Raw genomic sequence first — 23,957 nt, forward strand, 5'->3', positions numbered from 1 at the left:
TTTAATTTATTATGATGTCCATTTCATAGTAATTGTTTGATGACATTGAAAAAAATATGGCCAGCTGCAGATCTGGTGGATTTCAACAAAGAGTGATACTAACCAGAGGTCTCAAATGTTGGCACGTTTAATTTTTCAAACTGGGCAAATATGACCCAAACTAGGGAAAAGCTAAAATGCTGAGGAGATGCAGAAGTCAATGTAACTTTCACAGAACAAGTGCAATGAGTGTGGCAAAGCAAAGTGTGTATCTATATAGATATTAGAAAGTTTTCAGTCTCTGGGCTTAGTTCGGCCTTTTTTTTTTTTTGAGTTGCCCTTTTAGATTAAAGTGAAGATGAAGGTCTGGGAGAACTGTTGTACTTACCCAGCTTTTCTGATTATTGCAGTTTGGACAAAGCTCTGCATTCGGCTGGTTTCGACTCAGGATTTATAATTTTAGGAACTAATCTGACCAATCCATTGAATATGCTATTACCAGTTCTTCAAAGAGTAAGTAAAAAATTGGTGATATATATATATGTAAGGATGCTCCTCTGTTTTCTGGTAAACTGTCAAAAGGCAAACTTCTCCCCAAGTAATTAATTAAAACAACACTGTCTACATGTGTGTTCAGTAAAAGCGAGGCAAATTCCTTACTAACTTTTAGTTTTAAGTTACTGATATGAAAATTTTTTTGGGTGGAAGCTAGTTAGGGGAAGGAAGGTGGTGCTTGAAACTTAACTTCGATGTGATCAGAACACAGTGGCAATGGAGAATGACTGCATTTGTGTTTACTATGCACAGAATAAAAGCAACTTTTTCCCATGCTCTACCTACATTCTAGTTTTTGGTGTACTGGATAGTTTAGCCCTCTTCAGTGAAGTAAATGCACTTTTCCACTTTTTAATGTATTTGTTGCACATTGAAAGAGATATTCCTCTATGCAGTTATGTATGTTAGAGTAAGGCATTAGTTTTTGAAACAAACCCAACAAACTGTTAACTTCCATAGAGTTGAAAGGCAACAAGTCCATGTACAAATTTAGTTTTTCATGGGTAAACTAAGAAAAAGAAAAACCTTAATATAAGCTAGTGCTTTATTCTCCCCTATTTGAGCTATTTCCTTATTCTTGGTACAGTGGGCCAGCACAATGCATTCTTCCCCAGGGTTTTTAAATTGGGGAACACCTAAGCTTGCAGCTTACTGTGCAAAGTAGTGTTCAGCAGCAGTATTCTCAAGCTGTTATTAATGTAAATATAAAAATCAAATTTTGTATGCAAATATGATCAGAAAAATGTCACAAATAGAATGCCTATGTAGTCCTAAAATGATTGTTGTCACTGTGGACTTTCCATTCTGAGACTTTCTATTTAAAAGAATTAAGTGTTTCTTGGCCTAAAAATGTATAATGCTTCAAAATTAGTGCAAGTTTTAAATTAAGAAAAATGCTCAGTTGGCAAGTTAATTGTCTAAGCTCTATTAGCACCCAGCTATGTTAGCTATATTTGGAGCCAGCTATGTAAAACTTTTAAATAGGACTCTTGCTACCACAGACGCTATAAGTAGAAACTACTTATTTAGATATAAGTGGGAGAAGAGCTTGTTTCCTTGTGTTTTTAACTGCTTGTGTTTTTGTTCTAGGTTTTTCCACTTGATTATATTCTTATTACAACTATTGTTATGTACTTTATCTTCACTTCAATGGCAGGGATTCGAAATATGGGTATATGGTTCTTCTGGATAAGGGTAAATATTACTTAAGAGTGTAGTTTCTAATATGCAGATATTTAACAAATATGTGCTATTGAATATGTTTATGTACTGCATCATAAATACGGGATGTTGCTGTTGTCTGTATGTGTAGTGAGTGGAAGCCTAGTGTACGATTTGCACTGCTTTTGGAAGGTGCTTCATTTTGCTTAGTTATCAGACCAAAACTGATGTTTCAGTTTGAGCAGTACAGTCATCTGACTCTTTTTCAAGTATTTAATCAGTGTCACTTTGGCTTCTGACTTTTCTAAGTTAAAAACATATGATTCTGATGTACTGGAAGTATTAAGACAATTTTATGGTCAAAATCTGAAATGTGCATGCAGTCAGAAGGGCTTGATTTGCCATCGATGTTGTTACGCTCTAGATTTTAAGCCATAAGCTGCCCAGAGTGGTTACATTTTATTTAAGACTTTTTAAAAGCCTTTTGGTTTGTTATAACCTCGAATTTTTATCCAGAGAAAGAGTCACATGCTCTTCTCTAAGAGAAATTCTTTTAATTTAGTGAGAAAAATAAGATATTTTGACAAAAGAGTTTACAGGAGTAAAATACAATCAAGAATATTTCACTAAAACATCCAGCCAAAAACCCATTCTACAGGAAAAATAAAAACCAGCACAAACAATCAATATACTAGCTTTAGTACAACACAATTCATTGGTTTTAAGTTACCCACAAGAGAAGGAAAAAGAGTAAAAGAAGAAAACAGATTAAAAGAGTAAAGAAAGAAGAAAGAGAGACGGAGAGAAAGGAAAGGAAAAATGGTTACCAACAAGATTCAGTGATTCACATGGTGCAGGCAGCAGGAGAAAAGAGAGAGGGAGCTCAGATGGAGTCTCATGTATTTATATGGTTCAGTTTTCTCTCCCGGGCAGGATATCCAGTCAGTGCCTTCAGGCCAGAGTGAGTTGTGCTGTAGCAGTCACAGGCTGCAGGGGTGTGCTGTGGGTGGGCTACCAGGCAGGTCTCCCTTGACTGACAGCTCGGCTACAAAGCCTTCAGCTCTGCCATATGCTCTCAGGGACCCAGCCCTCTTAGCTGCAGGCTGTGTGCTCTGAGCAAGCCTTATGTGATACGGCAGCCTTACCATGTACCTGCAGATCTAGGCCCAGCCCTTCCCCACACACACTCACTGTGAGTTGGTTTTGACCTATATCAGTAATTCAGTGAGGTTTGGATCCAGTATCTCACAGGTGTGACAAGCAAGTTTAGCTTCATAAGAAGTAAAAGAGTACAGTGGTAATATGGCATATCTAAATATTAAGCAAATAATGTATTTGAAAAAAAAGTATTTGAAAAAGCAACTTTGTGTCCCATAGTGTGACAATCATGCCTGTGATACTTGGTTAAATATTTCCATGCTTATGTGCCTACTCTCCTTTTAAAATTGTCACCTTTTCGTGTGGTGACACCCCAGATTTGGAACAATGACCCATCAATCTTTGCAACGAGTTGTGAGATTAGTATTGGTTTTGGTCTTCTGTCATTTACCCCTCATGTGCCAGCTTCTTCAGGTTGAGCCCTTAGGGATTAGAGAGTACAGTGGTACCTACAGAATAACAATGAGGGATTGTATTGTTCTCTGCAATGTTAAATGAACTAGAAGCCACCAGATGGTGGGCAAGTTTCCTCAGAGCCTGGGAATGCTCTCTCATAACTCCTTCCTCTGTTTCTAGATCTGATTGGGGCTGTAGTGATAGATGACACCCCACCTTGACTGAAGGGCATAACATTGTTTGACAAACCGAGGCTCAGTTTGTTATAAGTATACACAGTTTGTGATAGGCAACACCATTTTAATCTTCCCTACTAGCTACTGGTGTGTAGATATTTTGGGCCATTACTTAATTTGTAACCAGTACTTAATTTGTTTAAACAGCTGTGCCCTGAAATTTAGGTAAATACCCCTGAAAACCTGCTTTGAGTCACTGGAATTAAGTTGCCAGAGGATCATTTTAGCAACCTCCCACTTCTGGCAGTAGAATTAAAACTATTATTTGAATTAAAGAGGTTTTTAGATGTCTTCAGGAAAAAAAATAATTTTATTATGTTAATATTTGTTTTCTGGTTTCAGCTTTATAAAATCAGACGAGGAAAAACTCGACCTCAAGCACTCTTATTTCTCTGTATGATACTTCTGTTGATAGTTCTTCATACAAGTTACATGATTTACAGTCTTGCTCCACAATATGTAATGTATGGAAGCCAGAAATACCTGGTGCAGGTGAGATGTAATTTTTTTTATTTTATGTTTAAATTTTCTTCATCCAAAAATGTATTGTTTACAGAAACTCTTAAAGTCAGGCGTATTCTCAGATTTTGAAGAGAATTTTGTAGCCAGTTTTTTTTTTTAAATACTAGTAGGTCTGTTGGTAATACACAAGCCAGAAAACAATTGTACTACATATTACACAACTTAATTTCTAGATTATCTTCAGACAGTGTGAAACTCCTGAGTTTTGCTTTACTCTTTCTGATAAGAGTTGCCAGCTTCCACTAGATTTTGTACTGGTATGCTAAGTGACTGCAGTGAGGATTATTTTTAATGTGTAAGGCTACGTAGAGAATAAAATCAATGTTATCCACAGATGATAGTTTTTATGTGCATATTTGTGAGGAATGACAAAGATAACTTATTACAGTAGAAATTCATCAGATTGGAGCAAAGTATGTGCTGATTAATCACACTTAAGACACTTTGGACTGTCCAACTTGATGAAACTCCATGCAGTTCTTGCTCTCTAAAATCTACAGAATTAACAAGTTAAAATTTAGTCTCTGCTTTTGTTATTGCACTTTTATGCACTTCAAGGTTTTGGTTTAAGTCTTTCATCTTCTGTACCTGAAGACTTGAATTATTGTATTTCATCTTAGTTTGAGTGGCTGGCTGCATATTTATGGGGAAGTTCAGTGTTACATATCATAAGAATCTTGAGAGGTTTCATGGACATCTGTCTATTGAGGTCTGATATCCTATAGGTGTAGACTTTGTTAGATCTGGTCTTCAACTGACCAGGTTGTGAACTGGTTGCTTATTCAGGCACAATGAAGTCAAGATCTCCTGGTGTGCTGTTTGGTGTTTGAGTTTCACAGACAAAATAGTTGAGCCAGAGTAGTTAAAAGAAGGGATTTAAATGAAATTGAAGTAACTGTATGCTGCTTGGAGCATTTGGAATACTTCAGTTAGTTTTTCAGGAGGATGTACCTCTGGGGGAGCACACTACTTTAAAAATAAAAAAAAACCAAACAAAACACACACTGACCTCCTTTAGCTGTGACTATTTAGTAAATTCTGTGATTTATCACTATCAATTCTTTCAGTTTACATGGTGGATACAGAATATTTGGTACAAAAGGATTACAAGGAGAAATTGAAATTGGAGTAGTGTTAAACATGCTAGAGATGAGGAATCTGATCAACTTAAATGTGTTGAATTGATGTGGTAGAATTGTCACTGCAGGAAATGGAGGATTCAATAAATGCTACTTTCCTACTGTCTTTACATCTCAATTGTCTGGTAAGGGGCAATTGGTCATCTCATGTCAATCCAAGCACAGTAATACATTCACTGTAGGGGATTTGAGTATCTGGTATTTAAGAAGTGTAATGCATTTTATTAGATTTTATGCTAGATATAACTAATACAAAATAAACATGCGTAGGCATCTGTAAATTGGCTGAACTTGTCAGAATTAGAGTAGTAGCAGCAAAAAACTGCTAATCTGAAAGTAAGTTTGGGAAAGCATTTTGCTTATGTGGTGAGTTTACATAGAACTCCTGGCCTGATTATGTGCTATGTATGTAACTTAGAACATCATATAGCTGTATCGGTATCAGTTACGAGCTCAAGTGCCTGCAAAAGGCAGTTCAGTTTTTTATGTTGTAGAATGATTGTATATCTCCAATTACAGTGCAGAGCCATTGTGGGTATAAGGGTAGGACGGAAAATTTCATTAAAGGTCCTACCAAACTAGTCTTTAGGCCTTACAATGACCTGAGAAAGGAATCTTTTGTGATAAAGCTGGCAGATAACATGGAACATTGAAGAGAAAAACAAATAATAAAAGCTATAGCTAGCAGTTTGTTTTACTTTATGAATAAAATAAAATGTGCCTATATTGAGGGAGGCAGAAAGATTGACACTAAACACACACTTGCATGTTACCTGTTTATGACAAGTAGTATCCAAACATAAATACATAGTTTGTAACCAAGAAGGGTCAAGAGAATAGAGCACAGCAGTAGGAAGGCTATTGTGTCATTCTTACAGCTATTGACATACAATCCTGGTCAGCAATGCAAGAAGGATTAGTTGAAATGGTTGAGTAGAGCTATAACTTTCCATTTAAAGGATTAAAATTGTTGTGGGCAAGATAGCCATTCTGGGCCTTCAGCTTCTTATGTTTCATTTCAAAGAGCTGTGCTTAAAGTACATATTACAACTTGAGTAGAAATTGCTTTTATAGTTAAAATAATATGAGGCATAAAGAATATGCTGGTAAACTACATCTGGACTTCCCTGGCATACCAGATTATCTCCTCGTTACGTCTTCAGACAACATCCTATCAAAGAGTCTTTCAGAATGTACCAGACACATTTTCTGTCTGACTACCCTGACAACTACATGTCAGATTTTTATATTTAGAAACGAGGAGAGATGGTGTCTGGGAATGAAGAGGAGCAACAGATTTTTCTGTGGATGTTAGCAATGAAGAGGTTCTTAACAGTTATAAATTGATGATTATGGATGTAGGAGTAGCCAGGAACATACACAGGAGCAGGGCAAGTGAACTATACATAGCAGGCTTCCTGATGATGAGCTGTATGCACCAGTTCACTTGGACAGTCTAGGTTTTCATTGTGCTCACACACCACTGTCAATTTGATCATTTAAAGTAACACCACTGGTAACCAGCACTGTGTAAAAAAACAAGCAAAAAGTGAGGATTATTCCAAGTCAGCTTAGTGGATGGGTGGGCTGATAAACATGTGTATTACAATCTGGTGGCTCACAGAAAGACTGTGTAAGAGTACTTCTCCCTTTGCTTTGCTCTACAGTAATTCCCAATCTGTTAACCTGTTAAACTAATTTGTAACCAAAATCTATAGTAATGCATTAGACAGGTTAAATTCCTGTTTAAATTTTGAACTGTTTCCTTTGGAGACTTTTACTCTTGACAAGAACTTTTAATTTGGAAGTGCTGGTGGTTTTTCCTTTTAACTGAGTATGTAAAGAAAAATGGAGCTCTTATAAGCCAATTAACATTAGCGAGACCTGGGCTGCTAGCTTTATTAATATTCTGACCACCGGTGTGTTCAAAGCATGTGACCCCAGTTCATCAAAAGTGTTTTCAGCTATGCTGTCTGTAGGAAACTTCTGAAAGTTTCCTTTGGATATAGTGGCCTTACCGAGTCCCTGTGTAGAGCTTTGGTCAACTTTCATAGCTCTTCAAACACCCAGGATAGCTTGGGTTCACCTCTTAAGGCAATTTGTAACATCTGCTAATCAGCCATGAGTCTCTTCATAACCTTTCACAGAGTTCTATCCACATCCAGGCCACCTTCTCAACTTTCTAGTGAAATCATAATTTTGCCCATACTCAAGTATAATTGCTTTTCCATTCAGCTAGGTCAAAGGTTATTTTGCATTTGTCTGAAAGAAAGACCATTGCTTGCTGATGTTTGTACCTAGTGGACCTTTAGTATTTGACTGACACAGAGAGGAATTAAAAGGCCAGCATATACCATGAGTGACACTGATACCTTTGCTGCTCTGGTCCTTAACCAGGGAACAATCACTTTCCTTCCTCAGCCATCACATAGGTAATTTGTAGGAGTGGACCTAAACTGCAGGACCCTGAGTGTCTCTGTCAGCAGTAGGAATCCGGAAGTATCCCTTAGATGGCCAAGTGTGCAAACAGGTCTTTTCAATTTCTTGATCCTGAATATAAAGCAGGAGCAAATTTTGTTGGTGTTACAGGCTGTAACCTAACCTGTTATATGATAGCTTGCTATTTTCTTAAGTATTCAAAATGTGTCACCTCTTACAGCACACATGCTTGAGTGCTGTACTTGGTTTTGTCTCTTGCTTGTCCTTGATGCTTCCAGTTTTCAACCTTGCTCCTCCAGCAATACTTGTATTAAAAACATCTTAAATTGCAGGAGTGTTCATGGAGAACAACACTGATATAAGACCTAGAAAAAAGCATAGATGTTATCAAAGAAAGCCCATAGGTTGTATTTGAGAAACCCTACTATTAAAATACTAAAGTGAATAAAGATAAGGAAGGTGAAATTTTTGAAATGACCATGTTGTGATTGATTGATCTATGGGTTTTGTATGCCCTGTGTAATTGTATGAGGTACAATGCTGTCCTTTGAAAGAAGCACTCTCTGAGCAGTGTAAGCTGTAATGGTGACAGCCAGCTGGAATACATCCCAGAGATGGGCCACTACTAAATGTACACTGAATAACTGAAGTTTCATGTCTTCTGTTCTTTTCCTATTGTTTCTATCTATTGTCCTCCTACTTTTGATTCCACTGATTCCTGTGACTAATCATATTCCTTTTGGATCCATATTTTTTGAGGCAGTAGTGGTCTCCACGCTTCCTTGTCTTTGCATGAATCAAAATTAACTGGACATATAAACTGTTGCTATCCTAAAGGATCCTTTAGGACAGACACTTGGTTGTTTCTCTTGAATGTTCACAGTGAAGGCTGTATTTGCTTAATATTGATAAACTTTCTCAGTTAAGCTGTCAGAGAGACAGTTTTCTGTACCAACTTGTACTGATTGCTGGTATGTTTTAAGGAATATTTTCTTCAGTCTGAAGGAGAAAAGGTGTTGACCATTACTGATTTCTTTAGAGGGTTTTCTGTTTAGGAAATCATGAAGGTGAAAGTAGGTATGAGACCCTTTAAAGTGAATTAATGTATGAAGAAATCAATGGAGTGCAAAGGACTCTGCTAAAATTATTCACCCGTTCAAAAATGTGGTACATGAAGAGTTCATGTCAGTCTCTGAAAGGATTGGGTTTCCAAAGATTTGGGCCACTTAAGCAGGCACATTTGGGTTTTAAATTGTTAACTTTGGCGTAATTTGTCTTTTTCCATTTTGGCTGTCTAAGTGTGTTGGATATTACCATCTGGCCTTTAGACCAGAAGAGAATTGCATTCAGTATCATTATGGAAGCCTAATATTTTCATAGTGTTTTTAGCACCAAAGTTGAGTTTCAGATTCCTTTTATGGACAGTTAAAAGGTTTAATTTCAGAGGTGAAATTTGATTTTTGTGTCTTCAAAAAGAACACAAGCTATATTTTTTTAAAATGAAAGGGTACTTAAAAATGTTTGTTTTACCATTTACAGCTTACTCTGCGTATACTGTTCAAAAATCAATCTGTTTAAATATTGTGAGAGTTTTGTCAACGCAGTTTTGATAAAATTAAAAACTTTTTTGGAAATGTATTTGGACTGGGGACTATCATTGGACGAACATTGCTGATAGACTAATTTTCCATATTTATAATGCAGAGTAATCAGACAATTGATGGCCAGCCAAGGAATGTAACATTTGTATCTAAAGACTGTGATGCAGATGCACCTGAAGGTGAGTTTAATATATTTATTTCTTATATTTCTAATGTGATAGGTGCGTGGTTGTTTGTAATAAGCAACTCAATCGCTCTCTTCATGGCTTTTATTTGCTTTGGTCTAATATATAATAATATATAATAAAATATAATAATAAGCTATGATATGTAGCTAAGACCAAAAAATAGCTTCCTTAAAGCTTACTTGATTCATTTGAAGAAATGACCATTTTTAGTAGAACCTTTGGCCAACAAAGCATTCCACTTTGCTTTAAAATGTCTCATTTGCTTTAATGTGTATGTACAAGATGTTGAAAATAAATCCCAGCTGGTGAATAGCTTAGCATGGGAAGTGTCACTTCAGTGTATATGTTTACCATAGAAATGTCCAGACAAGTATTCTATTAAATTTCTCAATGTACTCAGGAAAACTAAGATCTGAAATTAGTGGAACTGGAAATTCTTAGTGGAACTTTACAGATAAGAGTTATGAAATTTTGATAAATAGGTAAACATGGGCTCTTCCATGAGCAACACTACCAGTGGAACTAGACCTCTTAAATTATTTTTGTGTAATCCTCTTAATTATTGTTCCTTATAATATCAAGTATAATTCTTGCTCATTTGTGTTATTAACCATCCCTTTTTGACCTTTGGGCAGAAGATATATTATGGATATTCTAGAGCTGTGAGTAGTGACTATCAAGCAGATAGGTAATTCTGAAGTGTTCCTTGACTTTACATCTACGCAGGTCTTAATGTTGGTATTTATTTGTTTTTAGAGAGACTAGTAACATTTTATTTGGTATTTATTTGTTTTTGAAACTTGAGTAAAGATGTGAATGAATTCTAGCCTGGTTTCATTTAAAAAAATACAAACTAATTGAAATCATACTGGATTTGTTTTTTGCAGTGTTATGTTTCACCTTCTTTTCCCTCTGCATATGGACAGTTTTTTCACAATTTGAAACAGCTTGAATTGCACCAGCCATTGCAATACTGATACTGTTCTTTAAGGTCACAATCAATTGATCTCAGCAAAAGATTTATGACCTTCAGAATGGTCCAGATCTTTTCAGACCCAAGCTTTCAATTGTTCTTACTCTGGCAAACTTTCAACTTCTCTGTATGAAGAGCAGTTGTATTATGTGTGCATTTACATACTTACAAAATGTTTGATAATGTTTGTTAATTGATAGAAAAGGTAAATAGTTGTCCTATATTCTCCTCTTATTATCAGTATTCTGTAAGTCCTGAGTTTTGACTGCTTCTAGAAGATCTTAACAGCTCCTCAGTTTTTTTCCTACTTGTTATTGGACAAGATTATGTACTAGTGGACCATTAGTTCTTTGTTTGTAATCTGTTAGGCCATGGTCTCCTTTGCAAGGTGGTTCCCTTGTATTTACAATATCTTCAAATTGAGTATGTATGTGTTAGTCTTATTCCTGGTGGTTCATAGCATTTCCCAAGGGGAATGAATTTGTCTCCTGTCTTCCCTCATACTTAAATCATTCATCCATTTTTTTTGATTGCTATCTTTAGACTTAATGCAGTTTCAAGTGTTTTTCTATTTTGACAAATATAGTTGTTCAACTCACATTTAGGCTGCTGTATCTTTGTGATTAAAATAGAAACTTCTATTTTTGGCAGAATTTAGAAGAACATCTGTTGTCTTTCAAAATGAGATCACTTTGACCAAGTTGTATAGGTTTTTATTTCTTGTGAACAACTTCTTGACTTGGCTACTATTTGCTGGGAGAATATACTCAGTGGCATTGATAAAGCTCATTGGTCTTGACTTTTGTGAGAGAAATTAAAATAGTCTGATTTCCTCAGATTTTGCTGCTTAATTATTTCAGTCCAACCCCAGTTCCTTATAAACATATGAAATTGCACCCATACTTGATTTTTTGAATACTTTTAATACTTTGATTTTCTTTCCTAATTTACTTTAACTAAGGGAGACAATATAGCTGATGCTTAAAACTAGTCTCCTGTTGTGCTGAATACAAGACTTGGTCTGTGTAAATGATGGCTTTGGTTTGTCATCGTTAATGTGCTGTTGCAGTGGGAATCTTTGAGTCAAATTCCCCCTTCTTTATAGGAAAGAGGTGGAGAAGGTGTTGATATGTTTTAGATGCTACTCTTTTCTGTGATCAGACAGTATCCTGGCAAGTGAAACTTATTTCAGAAGTAGAAACTAGACTCTTAATACAATTTTCCTTGTTTTTAAGGATATTAGACATGGGCAAAAATAGATGCAAATAACTTTAAGTTAAGATAAAGGTGTTGGGCAAGCACTTGCAGTTTGAATTGACTTCTGGTTTATGTAAACCATCCAACTGGAACTAAATACAAATATTGATTTCTTTTCTCTGCCCTTTATTTTTTTCCATTTAAACTGAGTTAATTCTAACAGGTGTTTTTCCTTAAACATGAAACAAACTTTTATTGTCTGTGCTGATAGATAAGCTTATAGCAATCTGCTGTGTTATCGAATACTCAAATGCTGTAGATATGATCTCTACTTGCTGTTACTAAGTAGATTTTTTTTTTCTGTCTGAGGTGGTAGAATAGACCTGATCTTCTTGTAACAGTTAATGCTCTCAAAAATTTTGATGTCATTAAAACTTTAGTCTTTAATGGGCAGTGTTTCCTACAGATTTGTTTCAGACTAGTGTCTGGCTTGGTCAAAAGGACAATTACATGTCCTAGGGAAAATTAGGCAGTTAAAATGCCATCTTATAAAAATGTACTCTCAAGTATTTATAGCTAGATACATAATTTGTACTGTTTTAGCATTATATTATCTGCTTTCATGCAGCAAAACTCGTCTCTACTCCTGATATACAGGAGGTGAATCTGTTTTATACTCAATGCCAAAGTCTGTAGTAGCATAACTGCATAAAACAGAACAGAAGCTAAAAAATAATAGGGTAGGGTGCATATTACAACTCAAAGTATCTTGTTTTAAGTTATATTTAAACATCTTGCACAAGTTTTGTGTTCTGGTTAAATTAGACTTTTTAAAAACTTTTTAAGTAGTCTTTTGGAGCAGCAAATTTAATAAATTTGTTATAGGCAAGACATTAATTTTCAGTGTTTGATACAGTTGGGCAAATATCTCCTTTGATTGTTGTTTTCAAGGTCTAATGCCAGCTGAACTGTTGGGCCCACAGTTCTGTTATTTGATTAAGACTCTTTCACCTGGACTAATGCACTGAAAGCTTGGTATAGATTTAGCTAAACAGGTTAATGAGATTAATGTAAGTGAGCAATGACTCAGCTGCAAGGCTATATAAAAGCCTTTTCCCAACCTTAGTTATGATATCTGATAAACACTCTCTACCGCTTTCTAGACAAAAACAACCCCCTAAATTATTTTTTTAAGCATCATGCACTTTAAATGCACAACATGCTATGAATCCCCCTTGGATTCTCTCACTTGTTTCACTGGGGAAATGAACCTTACCCAAGGCCTGCTAAATGCGTGATACAGTCTGTCTGCTGGGCCTTTTTCACAGACCTGCACTGACTTGGAGCTAAATGTCAAGTGGGAAAGAAGAAAGATTATCTCAGTTTCTGAGGCTTTGAACTGAGAAGGTCTTACTGAGTTAACTAGATCTGTGCCTTCTTCCAAGACACTTTTGTTAACTAGAAGTCAAGAAGTTCAGAATCTCAGGCTTTATTTTAGTGAGAATAAAGATTAGATGTAGACATTAGTCAAGCTGAAAAGGAGCCCCAAAGACAAGTGCCAAAACAGGAGCATGTTCCAAGTTTTTTTCGTGTAGTATTCTCTCAGGATGGGAAAAACAAGGAATCCTTCTTTCCACAGGACACATCCTTCTTTAAGTAATCAGATAAAGACAGTATGAGACAAGTAGAAACGACATGACAAAATTAGTTAACCTTGAAGGTCAAGTGGTGTACTGTAGTTTCAAGTCTGAACTAGTGGAAGTTTAAGCTTGTGCCAAGTTGATACTCCAAAATGTTATAGGTGGCTAATGGAAAAGGTTTTGATTAGTATCGAAATGATAGATTATGCTGTCCACTGCTTGTTTTCTGGAATTTTGCATCCATGTTCATCCCTAGGGTATTGACTTTGATGCTTGTCACTAGCTAGGTCTTTAAAACAAGACTAATTTGCCTTTAGTTACTGAAAGGAGACTCAGGAAATGCATCTTGCAGAAGTTCAAATTTAAGTTAGCACTTTATAGGCAAGAAGTAGCAATTATGGCTTGTGTTTAAACACATCTGGCCACTTGTAATTAACCTAAATTGTACACAGTGTTTCAAAAGGTGTCTAGTTTCAACAAAAACACTGAGAACACTTTTCTTCACCGGGCTGATCTAGGGGTTTATTACTTCTCTGTAGAAAATGGGTATAATCTCATTGGAATTAACATGACTTCAGATCTTAGTTATTGGCTAATGCTGTACCTTTGCACTATACACATGGCCTTGTAGAATTAGTATTTTCTTCACTTGGAGTTATTTAATAAACATTAAAGTCAATTTATCCTTTAAAATTATGAAAAATGAGATTAACAGGTTTAGCTCTTCAAATCTCATTAAATGGTTTTCACCTAGTCTGTTAATACATGCAAATCTTGGCACCCTCACAGAATCTCTGTAAAGAAACTGAAATAGAAACCTTATAGCTGGGTGCAGTTTTGCATTATAATGCCATAACTGTGTGAAGATGAACATCAAATTTAAAATGGCCAAAAGAGGACTGATGGGCTCTCTGAGTGTATAGAGGGAAGTGGTGAAAACTCTTGTTACATTTAGGTAAAGCTTGTTTGTGCTTTGTTGGTTCTAAGATCCAGAACCCTCTTTCTATAACTAAATCTTGCATTCATACAAGAATGCAAATCCTGTTCGTACAAGTCACTTTGTTTAAATCTGACTGTTGGAAAAAATAGTTATGTGACCCAGATTTCTCAGTAGGACATGGTTCTTGTTATTTAGCATTCAGAAACTTTTTTCTTTTTTCAGCACAAAATCTTGGAGAATCTTACTGGAAGCCTCCTTATGCTATAAAGCCCTGCTAGCCCTGATGGGACTTGCGAATTCTCGAGCCATTTATTGTAAACATTCATAATGTGTAGTTATCATCAAGAAGTTGTGTGGCTGCTGCAATTGTTCATGTAGTGTAAAGTAAGTGCAAATAGCTGCTGGTTATCTAGGCTTGTAACCTTTGTTACAAAATCAGATCTGACTCTTTGTTATAAAACCAGATTATTTACATTGATTACATCACTTTTCTGTCTGTCTAGTTTTATATCAGGTTGTGCTTGATTTGCAAATACACCATGTGAAGTCTCATACACAAATTACCTGCAGCTTGAAGCGCTGAAAAAAGCAGTTTGCCTTCTAAATAATAGCTTGTCCCAAATAGCTTTTCCAGGCTCCTCATTACTCCTGTCTTCCAAGTTCCTGGCTTCTCCTTAGCCTGCTAAATCTTTTCCTTTGTCAGGATTAGATTCCAAACCTACTGAGCAGCTTTTGTTGAATGAGGTAGCTTTCTGGACTAGGCTTTATCCACCTAGACTTTTGGTCTCTACAGGTCTGTTTTAGGTGCCGTCTCACTACCACTTCCAACTGAGCAAAGAAACCCCACACCAAAACCAAACAATTGGGAATTAACAGCAGGCAGTTTTTTTGTGCATGTATGTTAGACATAGCTATCTACAGTCTTTTAAGAACTATGAACTGTTGTTTAACATCTGAGTGGTTTGATACTCATGCTTCTAGTGTACTGTAGTGCTTCAAAGTGCTGTCAGCTTGAAATGTTGGAAGCTTAGTGATTCACATCTCTTTAAGTGGACAGCTATTGTAGCTACATACAACCAGTTGGGAGATATTTTCAGATCTTGCTATATGTGAGTAGTGTGTTTTCCCATATACTTTCCAGTCTGAAAAGAGATCAAAGATGTAAATTTTTTGCAAAATTAACCTTGAAGCAAGTGATGGTGAACTCTTTAAGACTTGCATTATTGTGAAAGCTGAGTGATGAACTGAAGATTTAAGCAATTTCTGGGAGAAGTTAGCTAAGGGAAAGATCACTGGTATAGGATGCCACAACCCAAAAATTGTAAAAGCTTTGTATGGGAGAATAATTTTAACTTGTGAAACCAGTGAAGTAGCAGCAGCAGAGGAGCAGGACTGTGAAGTGCAGAAGCAGGCTCAACAGATGAATGAGGTTACTGTTACTTTTGTGTGTATGTATATATCTCACAGCAGAGAAGAATGTGGAGTAAGTGGGGATGTGCTCAAATAGAATATGCAAGAAACCACTGTTGTAGAAACTGCTGAGTAAGAGATACTAAAAAACAAAGTCATTTTTCCCTGTTTAGTCAACAAGAAGACAAAGAAATACTGTATTTGTGGCTGAGGCAGCTGTTGCTGCTATTCCATGAATCTGTTTCCAGAGAAAGCTGTGGAAATAATAAGTGAAGTAGAATCATTAAGATAAACTTCTGTGGACACTGTAAGTCCTTAAGTGACCATAACACTGAAATATTGATAAAGATAGGTTGAGATCATAGGTACAAGACAAAAAGGGAAACTTGAAATTACAAAACTTTTTATATACTTGCTAGTATCTGAAGGCTGCTGAAGCTTGCTTTGTCTGGTCCATCTCAACAATTTGGTCTGTGACCAAAGCCATTCCTAGAAACTGTAAGAGGCAGCTGCTTTTTGCAACACAGCTTTTAAGTAATTCACAGCAAGAGCTGTATGAAATAAGTGTTCTTGGATACCTGAAACCATGTCTTCAATATGTTTAGGATTTGGAATATGCAGTGCTTTTATGTTTTAGCAGGTTTTACCTGCAGTAAAGATGCAGGTTTTCTTTTGGCAGTAGTTTTGAGTGTATTTTAGGCAGAACTAGTTTCTGCTTGAATTTGGGTATATAAACTTCATCTATCTGTGGATGACATTCCCACTGTGGGTTTTCCATCCAAAATGCCATTGTCAGTTAGATCTGTGTTGTCTCTACATCTACGTTTGTGTAATGATTCCAGGCACACACAGGACCTTTAGAGACAGTCTGGTCCAACACCCCAGCAGGGTCAAGGAGAGCAGTTTGCTCAGGTCCATCCAGCTGCGAATGTTTCCACAGACAGCAGCTTCAATGTTTACCCATGCCAATGGTGAACCTTCTCCTATTATGTAGTTGTATCTGGTCAACCCCCAGCCTGCAGTGTTGCATGGTGTCTCTTTGTTCCAAGTACAGGGCTTCTGTCTCTGTTAAACTTTGAGGATTGTTTCAAAGGACTTGAAAAATAGGTCTCTCCTAAATATGGTCATCTAGTGTGTTGGTTCTCTGTTCTCCTCCCAGTTTGATCTGTGGATTTACAGAGGGTATTATCTCTTTCATTGTCTAGTTGATAAACTGAGTCATCAATGGACTGAAAACAAAAACAGTTGACTCTTCAGGTAGTAATGACTGTTAGTACTTGTCATTCTTTGTTTAAAACATTGTTTTATCTTGAATCTTGGCTTTGTGCCTTGGTCAGCACTACATAATATGCTGTATTTTTAAAGTGATGGCAGGTAATCTGTTGGAGGCTTAGTAACTTTCCATGTATATTTCTGTTCCACGTGATCAAGATGTGCCAGTAATATTCTCGCTGATCATTCTGGATAACAAGTAGTTATCCTAATTCAGGTTGTTCATTATAACTTATGCTAAATTGGGTCATACGGAGGAATAAATTGATTAAGAATGTTGTGTTATGTCAACCAATTTAGTAATATATTAGTTCAGAAATAATAGGTAAAAATTAGTTAGCTTCTCTTGTGACATATTGCATAGAAATGTTTTCTCAAGGTCAAACTATTCTAAAATATTTACCGTCATCTACTTAATCCAATTATGGTGAAGAGTTATCTGAAAGTCTTTTAGCTGTTTTTAATTCAGGTAACCAGCTGGAGAGCTGCAGATGGTATTGACAATACTATCTGCAGTTATGAAGCATCTCCACTTTGCCTGCATTTCTTACTTAGATGGCTGCTGAAAGGTAAACTGTATAACTGTATAAGCAGCCTTTCACTCGGAAGTTTAGAAGACAGGAAGTTCTGTACTTCAACTGTACCTGGGGAATATTTCCAAACCTATGGTCCAAACTGAGGGAAGAACAGGCAATTTGTGTGACTTACTTTCACTAGTGTTCAAGTTGTTTAGACACGAATTCCTGCTCTGAAATGGGCTTTAGGTGGGGTTTGAAGCATAGTAAATAAAGAAAAAAATCATGTTATACCTTAGCATAAACTCAGTGCACTCCTTGTACTGGAGAGGTTCAACTGGCTCGTGTGTCCTGCTGGCCACCCTGACCTGATCTCTCAAATGTCACAGGTTCAGTGTCCCATGCAAACCTTTATACTCCCTGTCTGCAGTGTTGAAAATGCCTTGGCAATTTGATTCTTAATTTTGTTAGAATCTACCTCTTAAAAAGGAAAAATGCAACCACATCAAAAAATACATGTTAGAGGAGTAAGGTTTAACCATGTTTTTAGGTCTTAGCTACAAATAAGTCCTCTGCTATCTGGATTACAAAAGTCTCAGTACATATTGGGGTTTTTTGGCCTACGTCACTCAACATTGTAGTTGACATTGATTTACAAAACTTATGCAATCCTAGTAGAGACACCTTTTTTTCAGAGTCCTGGAATGTATGTTTAATCCAAAATCTGCTTTGTATCTCTTTATGGCTATGGTTTATTTAAAATGGGAAGTGAGTTCCATTTGGACAGATTCTAGTTAATAATTGACACATCTGCAGGAGAAATTGTACCCAGTGGTAAGGGGGTTACCTGTGTAACTTGTAACTTAGTGTTACCTGTCACAGTCACTCTTTGTAACAACAAATGTTGGTCTTGTATACCTTCGTGGGAGAGGAGAGTCAATGAGATTTAATGAGTGTAATTGTTCTGCAGATCTGAATATTCTCTAAAACTGCTAAATTATTATCCTATTATATTTGGGTTAGCTGATTTTTTTTTTTTTGTTCTATGTTAATCAGTACTATTTCCTTTCATTTTAGATCAGTGTATTGTCACTCGAACGTACCTCTTTCTTCATAAGTTTTGGTTCTTCAGTGCTGCCTATTACTTTGGGAACTGGGCATTCATTGCAGTAAGTACTTTTAGAGATCACTAAATCAAGTTGGATAATTTACAGTAGTTGTCATTGCATCATTTGCATCACCACCATGCTGCTTTGTTTTACGTATATTGCCCTTCTGTTCCCCTTAATTGAATTAACAGTAACTTTTACTACTTAAAATTTGCAGGTCTTTTTAATTGGATTAATTGTTTCATGCTGCAAAGGCAAGAAATCAGTCATTGAAGGTGAAGTGGATGATGATGATTCAGACATGAGTGACGATGAACTGTCTGTTTATTACCATTGATATCCTTTTGCCTTCCAGATGAAAAAAGTGTAATTTAAAGTTATGTTGAAAGTCATACCCATGTGGAATTTGTATCCAAATAAGCATCCTTGCACCTGTAAAGATAGAAGAAATAACTGTACTCAGTTAAAGGGGTAAAAAACCTGAATATCACTTTTTGAGTATCACTGTTAAATGAGAACGAATATTGAAGCTGAGTTTGAATAATATATAGAAAATATTGTTTTATGATTAAACATATATGTAAATTTCTGATGTATAATTTGATGAACTGTTGTAACTATTTCATAATTCATTATGCTTCTCTGTTAACTTAAGTTTTCTTAAATACTTTCATGCTCAACATGTAGGACTTTTTTATTCATAAATAAACTAGCTAAAATCTTGCAAAACAGTGCAAATATTGCTGGAAATATTTGGATGAGATTTATACTTTCAGAAGGGTTTGACTTTTGCATTAGTTTTGCTGGCATTTCTGGGATATCCTTACAAAACTATAGCTAATAAGAGACTGTCCTCTAAAGTATGCCAAAAACATTCACTTAGGTAGTGAGTTCCCAGTCCATGAAAAATAAGTAATTTTCATACTATTATCCCCACTGAGTTACCATGGGAATCCTCGGGTAACTATGAGGTGGCTTTTACTCTATCAGAGGAAATCATTAGTGTAAATTACAATATTCAGCACTGTTGCAGTGTTTTAGCACAGTTCAGTTCTGAAACTGCCAGGTGCCTGATTTAGTCATAACTAATGGAATAATTGAGATGCAATTAATTTTTAACATATTTTTCTCTTTAATGCAAATTGTCTAGTTTGAAGTTTTCTCTCAGTATTTAATGTAAATGTTGTCAACTTGTTTACAAGCCAATATGTTTATATAAACACAGTTCATAAATATTTTTGTCATTCATGTTGTCTTTGTAAAGTAATCCTATTTTAGCTATATAGTTACTGAGCTATATTTCTAAGGCTGGAAAAAATCTTCAGATATCCTTTCACAGACTCAGAAAGAGACAATGATTACAAATACAGGGTTTAAGCTTCTAGTGCTGCCTGAGGGACACTATAGTCCATGCAAGCCCATGGAAATGTAACTTACGTAGTCTTTTTACAAGACTAATTGTTAAATAGCTATTAAAATGTGGGGGAATTATGTCCTGTTTGCATGTTTGCAAACTCTAAAGTTATTTCAAGAACAGTCTGCCTCTTCCTGCAGTATTTCAGAACAGCAGGGTCTCGGGAACTTCTGAATTTTAATTTAGCTTCAGTATTTGAGGAAGTCTTAGGTGAGTTGCTTAGTTAATGCATGAACACAGGGAACTGATGTGTGGACTCTTATAGGAAGAAACAAAACTGAAGTCTTTTAACAAGCCTTCTGTGCCAGCTACTCCAGTAGCATAAATGTTTGTGGCAACCTGGAAGAATGTCTGTTGTAGGTTATCATGAGCTACAAATATGCAGTCAGGTCTGTTCAACTAATACCAATCAATCCATTTGCTGCCAATGAGACATTTAAAAGGACACAAATGTATTCAAACAGTGACAGTAGGTACTGGAATTTGACTAGTCAGTCTGAGCTCCCTTTGACTAGAATTAGTGGAATACTATTTAAACATGACCATTGGTGAAACTTTCAGGGAATTATTTAAAAGAAGTTCAAGTAACTCAAACAAAAGGTGGAACCTGATTTTGGCTGTCTGGAAGCTGCATCCAAAGGGTAGCAGGAAGTTGGAGCATACTTATTTGTGGATGCCCTGATGGAAAACTTACATGAGCTAATTTAAATAAAGGTAGCTGTTCAGATGTCCTCCTTTCTTTGTGGGTTTTGTTAATTTTTCATCTTCAGCTTTAACCTGTGGTAATTATCACTTCCTTCTTTGCCTGTATCATGTACAGATTTGTTTGTAACACTCAGTTTTGCAGAGTTATATCCATTCTACCTTGACTTCTCACTGGGAGATAGCTGCTCATCTGGACAAGATTGGCAGGAAGGTGTTGGTTTTGTACCGTGTAGCTGCTTCATGTTGTACACGGCCTTAGAGGGTCACTGGTCAAGACACCTGGTCATTGCCCTGGCATATGTTGCTGTAAGTGTCTCCTCTTTCTAGGATTTCAGTAATTTCCAGGTTCTTCCCAATCCAGTTCTGTTTCCTGTTGAAATAGTCTATATGCAGAAATACAATGATCTACCTTTGAATTGGTGACTGTCTCTTTAATTGGATTCAGTAGGTTGGATTCACCACTTTTTTGAATCCGAGTGTTAATCAGATTAATAAGCAGCTGTATTGGGTCTGGCTGAGCTTGAGTTCATTTCCCCACAGTAGCCCTCACAGTGCTGTGCTTTGCATTGGCAGCTAGAAGGGTGTTGATAACAGACCAGTGTTTTGGCTACTGCTGAGCACAGCACCAACACTGTAACATTCCTTCCCCAATCAAGGGCAAGATCCTGGGAGGGGACCCAAGTAGGCCAACTGACACAAACTGACCAAAGGGATATTCCAGACCGTATGATATAAAAGCTAAGGCAAGGAGCAGGAAGGGGGGCATTCATTGTCTAGAGGCTGCCTGCTGAGAAACCAACAGGCGTACCGAAGCCCCGCTTCTTGGGAGTGGCCGACCTGCACTGTTCATGGGAAGTAGAGAATAAACCCTGCTATATCTTTTGCTTCTGCGCATGCAAGCTTTGCTTTACTTTTTGCTTTAAATAAACTGTCTTATCCCAACCCATGAGTTGTTTTTTTCCACCTTACTCTCTCCCCTGTCCTGCTGGGAAGGGGAGTGATAGAGCGGCAGGGTGGGCACCTCGTGTCCAGCCAAGGTCAACCCACCACAGCAGCCCATGGCAAGCTGCAGCTATCAAGAAGCAGGCTTCTATGGGAGAGTTCAGAAGTTGTTTCAGACATCTGCTGTCACCCTCTGTCATACAAGCAGTAAATAACTGTCAGCATTCATAATTGGAATTATTCTTCACCTGCCACATCCTTGCTAAAATTTCTCAGGAGTTCAATGAACCATTTGACTGACAAGGTTTTAAAAGATTTTGTATGCACTAATGTAATTGTAATGAATATACACTCAAGAATTCATCTCTAAGCACTTCATGTGATGGAAACTTGACATTTTTAACTATACTGCGCCTTTAAAATGAACTGGAGATGGTTTTGAAATTTACTATGTGAACTCACCAACTGGATTTGTACATCCATTAGCACCCGGTGAAGAAAACTAGCAGTGAAATATAAGATAGCCCTGACTTAATTGGCTTTGATCAATACTTGCAGGAACTTTTAAGAAACAGAACTTCCAGTATATTATTTCCTAGTTGTCCCTTGTGCTGTCTTAAATAAAATACTTGCAAGTAAAACAATTAATTACTTTCTGTCCACAAAGTTATCCATGCTGTGGCAACACTTCTCTCTCATTTAGCTGTTAGCTGTGAAATGATAGTCCAGTTTTCTGCAGGTTTTGAAACAAATTTGAACTTTACAGTCATGTTACAATAGTGTTCTACCTTGTAAACAAAAGTCTAACATCTTCAATTGAGTCTTCAAAGATCTCGGTTTTCTGGAATGAAGTCACTTAAAGGCATCAGAATTGTTTCGCTACTTTGCTTAAATGAATGATATTTCAATTCCATCTCTATAGTGTGAGCTTTCAAAACTTCTGAATAAGTGTAGTGCTATTGCCAGATTTGACTTCAGTTACCTTTGCTGTTGTACTTTTCCAGTCAGCTTCTACCATGTTGGAGGTTCATGAACATTTAGAAACTAGAGAGCCTTAAATCTCACTGACATGTCAAATAAACTGTGATCACCAGGAATGTTTAATAGAATTCAGCAACAACATGTGCCAGATTGGTCCTCAATTTGCTGCTTGGACTACAGTGATTGGTAGTTTATCCAGAGTTACAGGTCATAAATCCAGTAAAGCCTGTAATAGTCTGTTTTGTTCCTTAGCCGAAACTGAGTGTCCTGCAGCTTTCCTGCTGATTGTCAGAAACAAGTGAAAAGCCTTTCCCAGTAAAGGTGCAGAGATATATCTGCAACATCTTTGTATTTTCTGCTTGAACTTCAGAAAAGTGATTGCAGTGTGGACTTGAGATTTTGCGCTGAAAATTGCAATCTGCTATGTACAATGTACTTGTACGAGTCATGCTGCATAGAATGGTAATCACATGCTCAGATAATGTGACTAACTAAGCTGAAAACTAATGAACCTTTTCAATGCTTATGTTTTGCTTCTGAATAATCAGTGTAGACATAACTCTGCAGATTCTTTGACATGTCTTCTACTCCTTAGAAACTGTGTTTCTTGGGTTTCCAGCTGTTACTTGACTTTGTCAACACAAATTTCTGAATTGAAGAGTGGCCCAGCATTCTGAAAAGCATTACCCCCTTGTAGAAACGATTATGTGCTTTAGTGTAAAATACTGGTAATTGCTGGTGTGCATAGCAGGGGTAACGTTGAAGTGTTTAAGTAGCTGATAAAGTGTGGAAGGTAACTTTTCTCCTGTAAGTAAGTAGAAATTCAACCTATTATGACAGCACTGATACAGTTCTGAGTATGGATAGGGAAATAAAGCACTGCTTCTGAGACTAAGCAAAGGAAAAAAATTCATCCCTTTCTAAAATTGTCAAAAATAATTTGAAATATTCAAACTGTAACATTTTTCAGCCTCTCAGGTTAAGGATTATGGTTCATATTGATAATACATCCTCTTACATTAGTGTAGATCTGTTTCTTGTAACCTGCAAGGTCATTTATCTGGCAGATAAAGCAAAGAAATGAAACTAAGAATTATTCTCTTTTCCTGCAAATGTGTATTTTGACTGTACTTCTCAAAAGTTTTGGTTGTGGTAAGATATCATTTTCTGTTAATACTCTAAAACAAATTCTGTTTCCAAATTAAGTCAGTTGCCAATTCTGGATAATGACATTAATCATAAATTCTAGTGTTCTTGATCACTTTTAGTGAGATGAGTCTGTTACAGAAATTACTGGAAGTTGGACTATTTTTAACTTTCTCTTGTTCAGAGAGATTGCATGAGGGATACCACTTCAATCAAATTTATAGCTATAAAGAGTATTATTTCTTTGAAATAAATAGACAGTTTAAGCACACTTAATAACCCCTATTTGTAGCTTGCTTCCAGATTCACCTCTGGAAGTATGATGTATATAGAGGGTCA

General features: G+C 36.4%; 1 protein-coding gene across 2 annotated transcripts in view; it reads left to right on the forward strand.

Moving 5' to 3' along the window:
- Nucleotides 1-20,575, forward strand: part of LMBRD1 (LMBR1 domain containing 1) — a 70,841-nt gene extending 50,266 nt beyond the window's left edge. Inside the window, exons 11-16 of one of the 2 annotated variants that reach the window (XM_018078240.2) lie at nt 390-492; nt 1,624-1,728; nt 3,828-3,977; nt 9,290-9,365; nt 18,399-18,490; nt 18,648-20,575. In XM_018078240.2, coding sequence (XP_017933729.1) covers nt 390-492; nt 1,624-1,728; nt 3,828-3,977; nt 9,290-9,365; nt 18,399-18,490; nt 18,648-18,767 — 646 coding nt within the window. In that variant the 3' untranslated portion in view covers nt 18,768-20,575. Of the gene's footprint in view, nt 1-389; nt 493-1,623; nt 1,729-3,827; nt 3,978-9,289; nt 9,366-14,346; nt 14,494-18,398; nt 18,491-18,647 lie in introns of those variants that run through there. The other variant, XM_018078242.3, reaches the window with a different exon arrangement.
- Nucleotides 20,576-23,957: the final 3,382 nt, after the last annotated feature.

The sequence above is a fragment of the Manacus vitellinus genome, unplaced genomic scaffold (assembly GCF_001715985.3).
Source record: "Manacus vitellinus isolate BGI_N305 unplaced genomic scaffold, ASM171598v3 scaffold_4_pilon, whole genome shotgun sequence".
In the NCBI taxonomy this organism is placed as follows: Eukaryota; Metazoa; Chordata; class Aves; order Passeriformes; family Pipridae; genus Manacus; species Manacus vitellinus.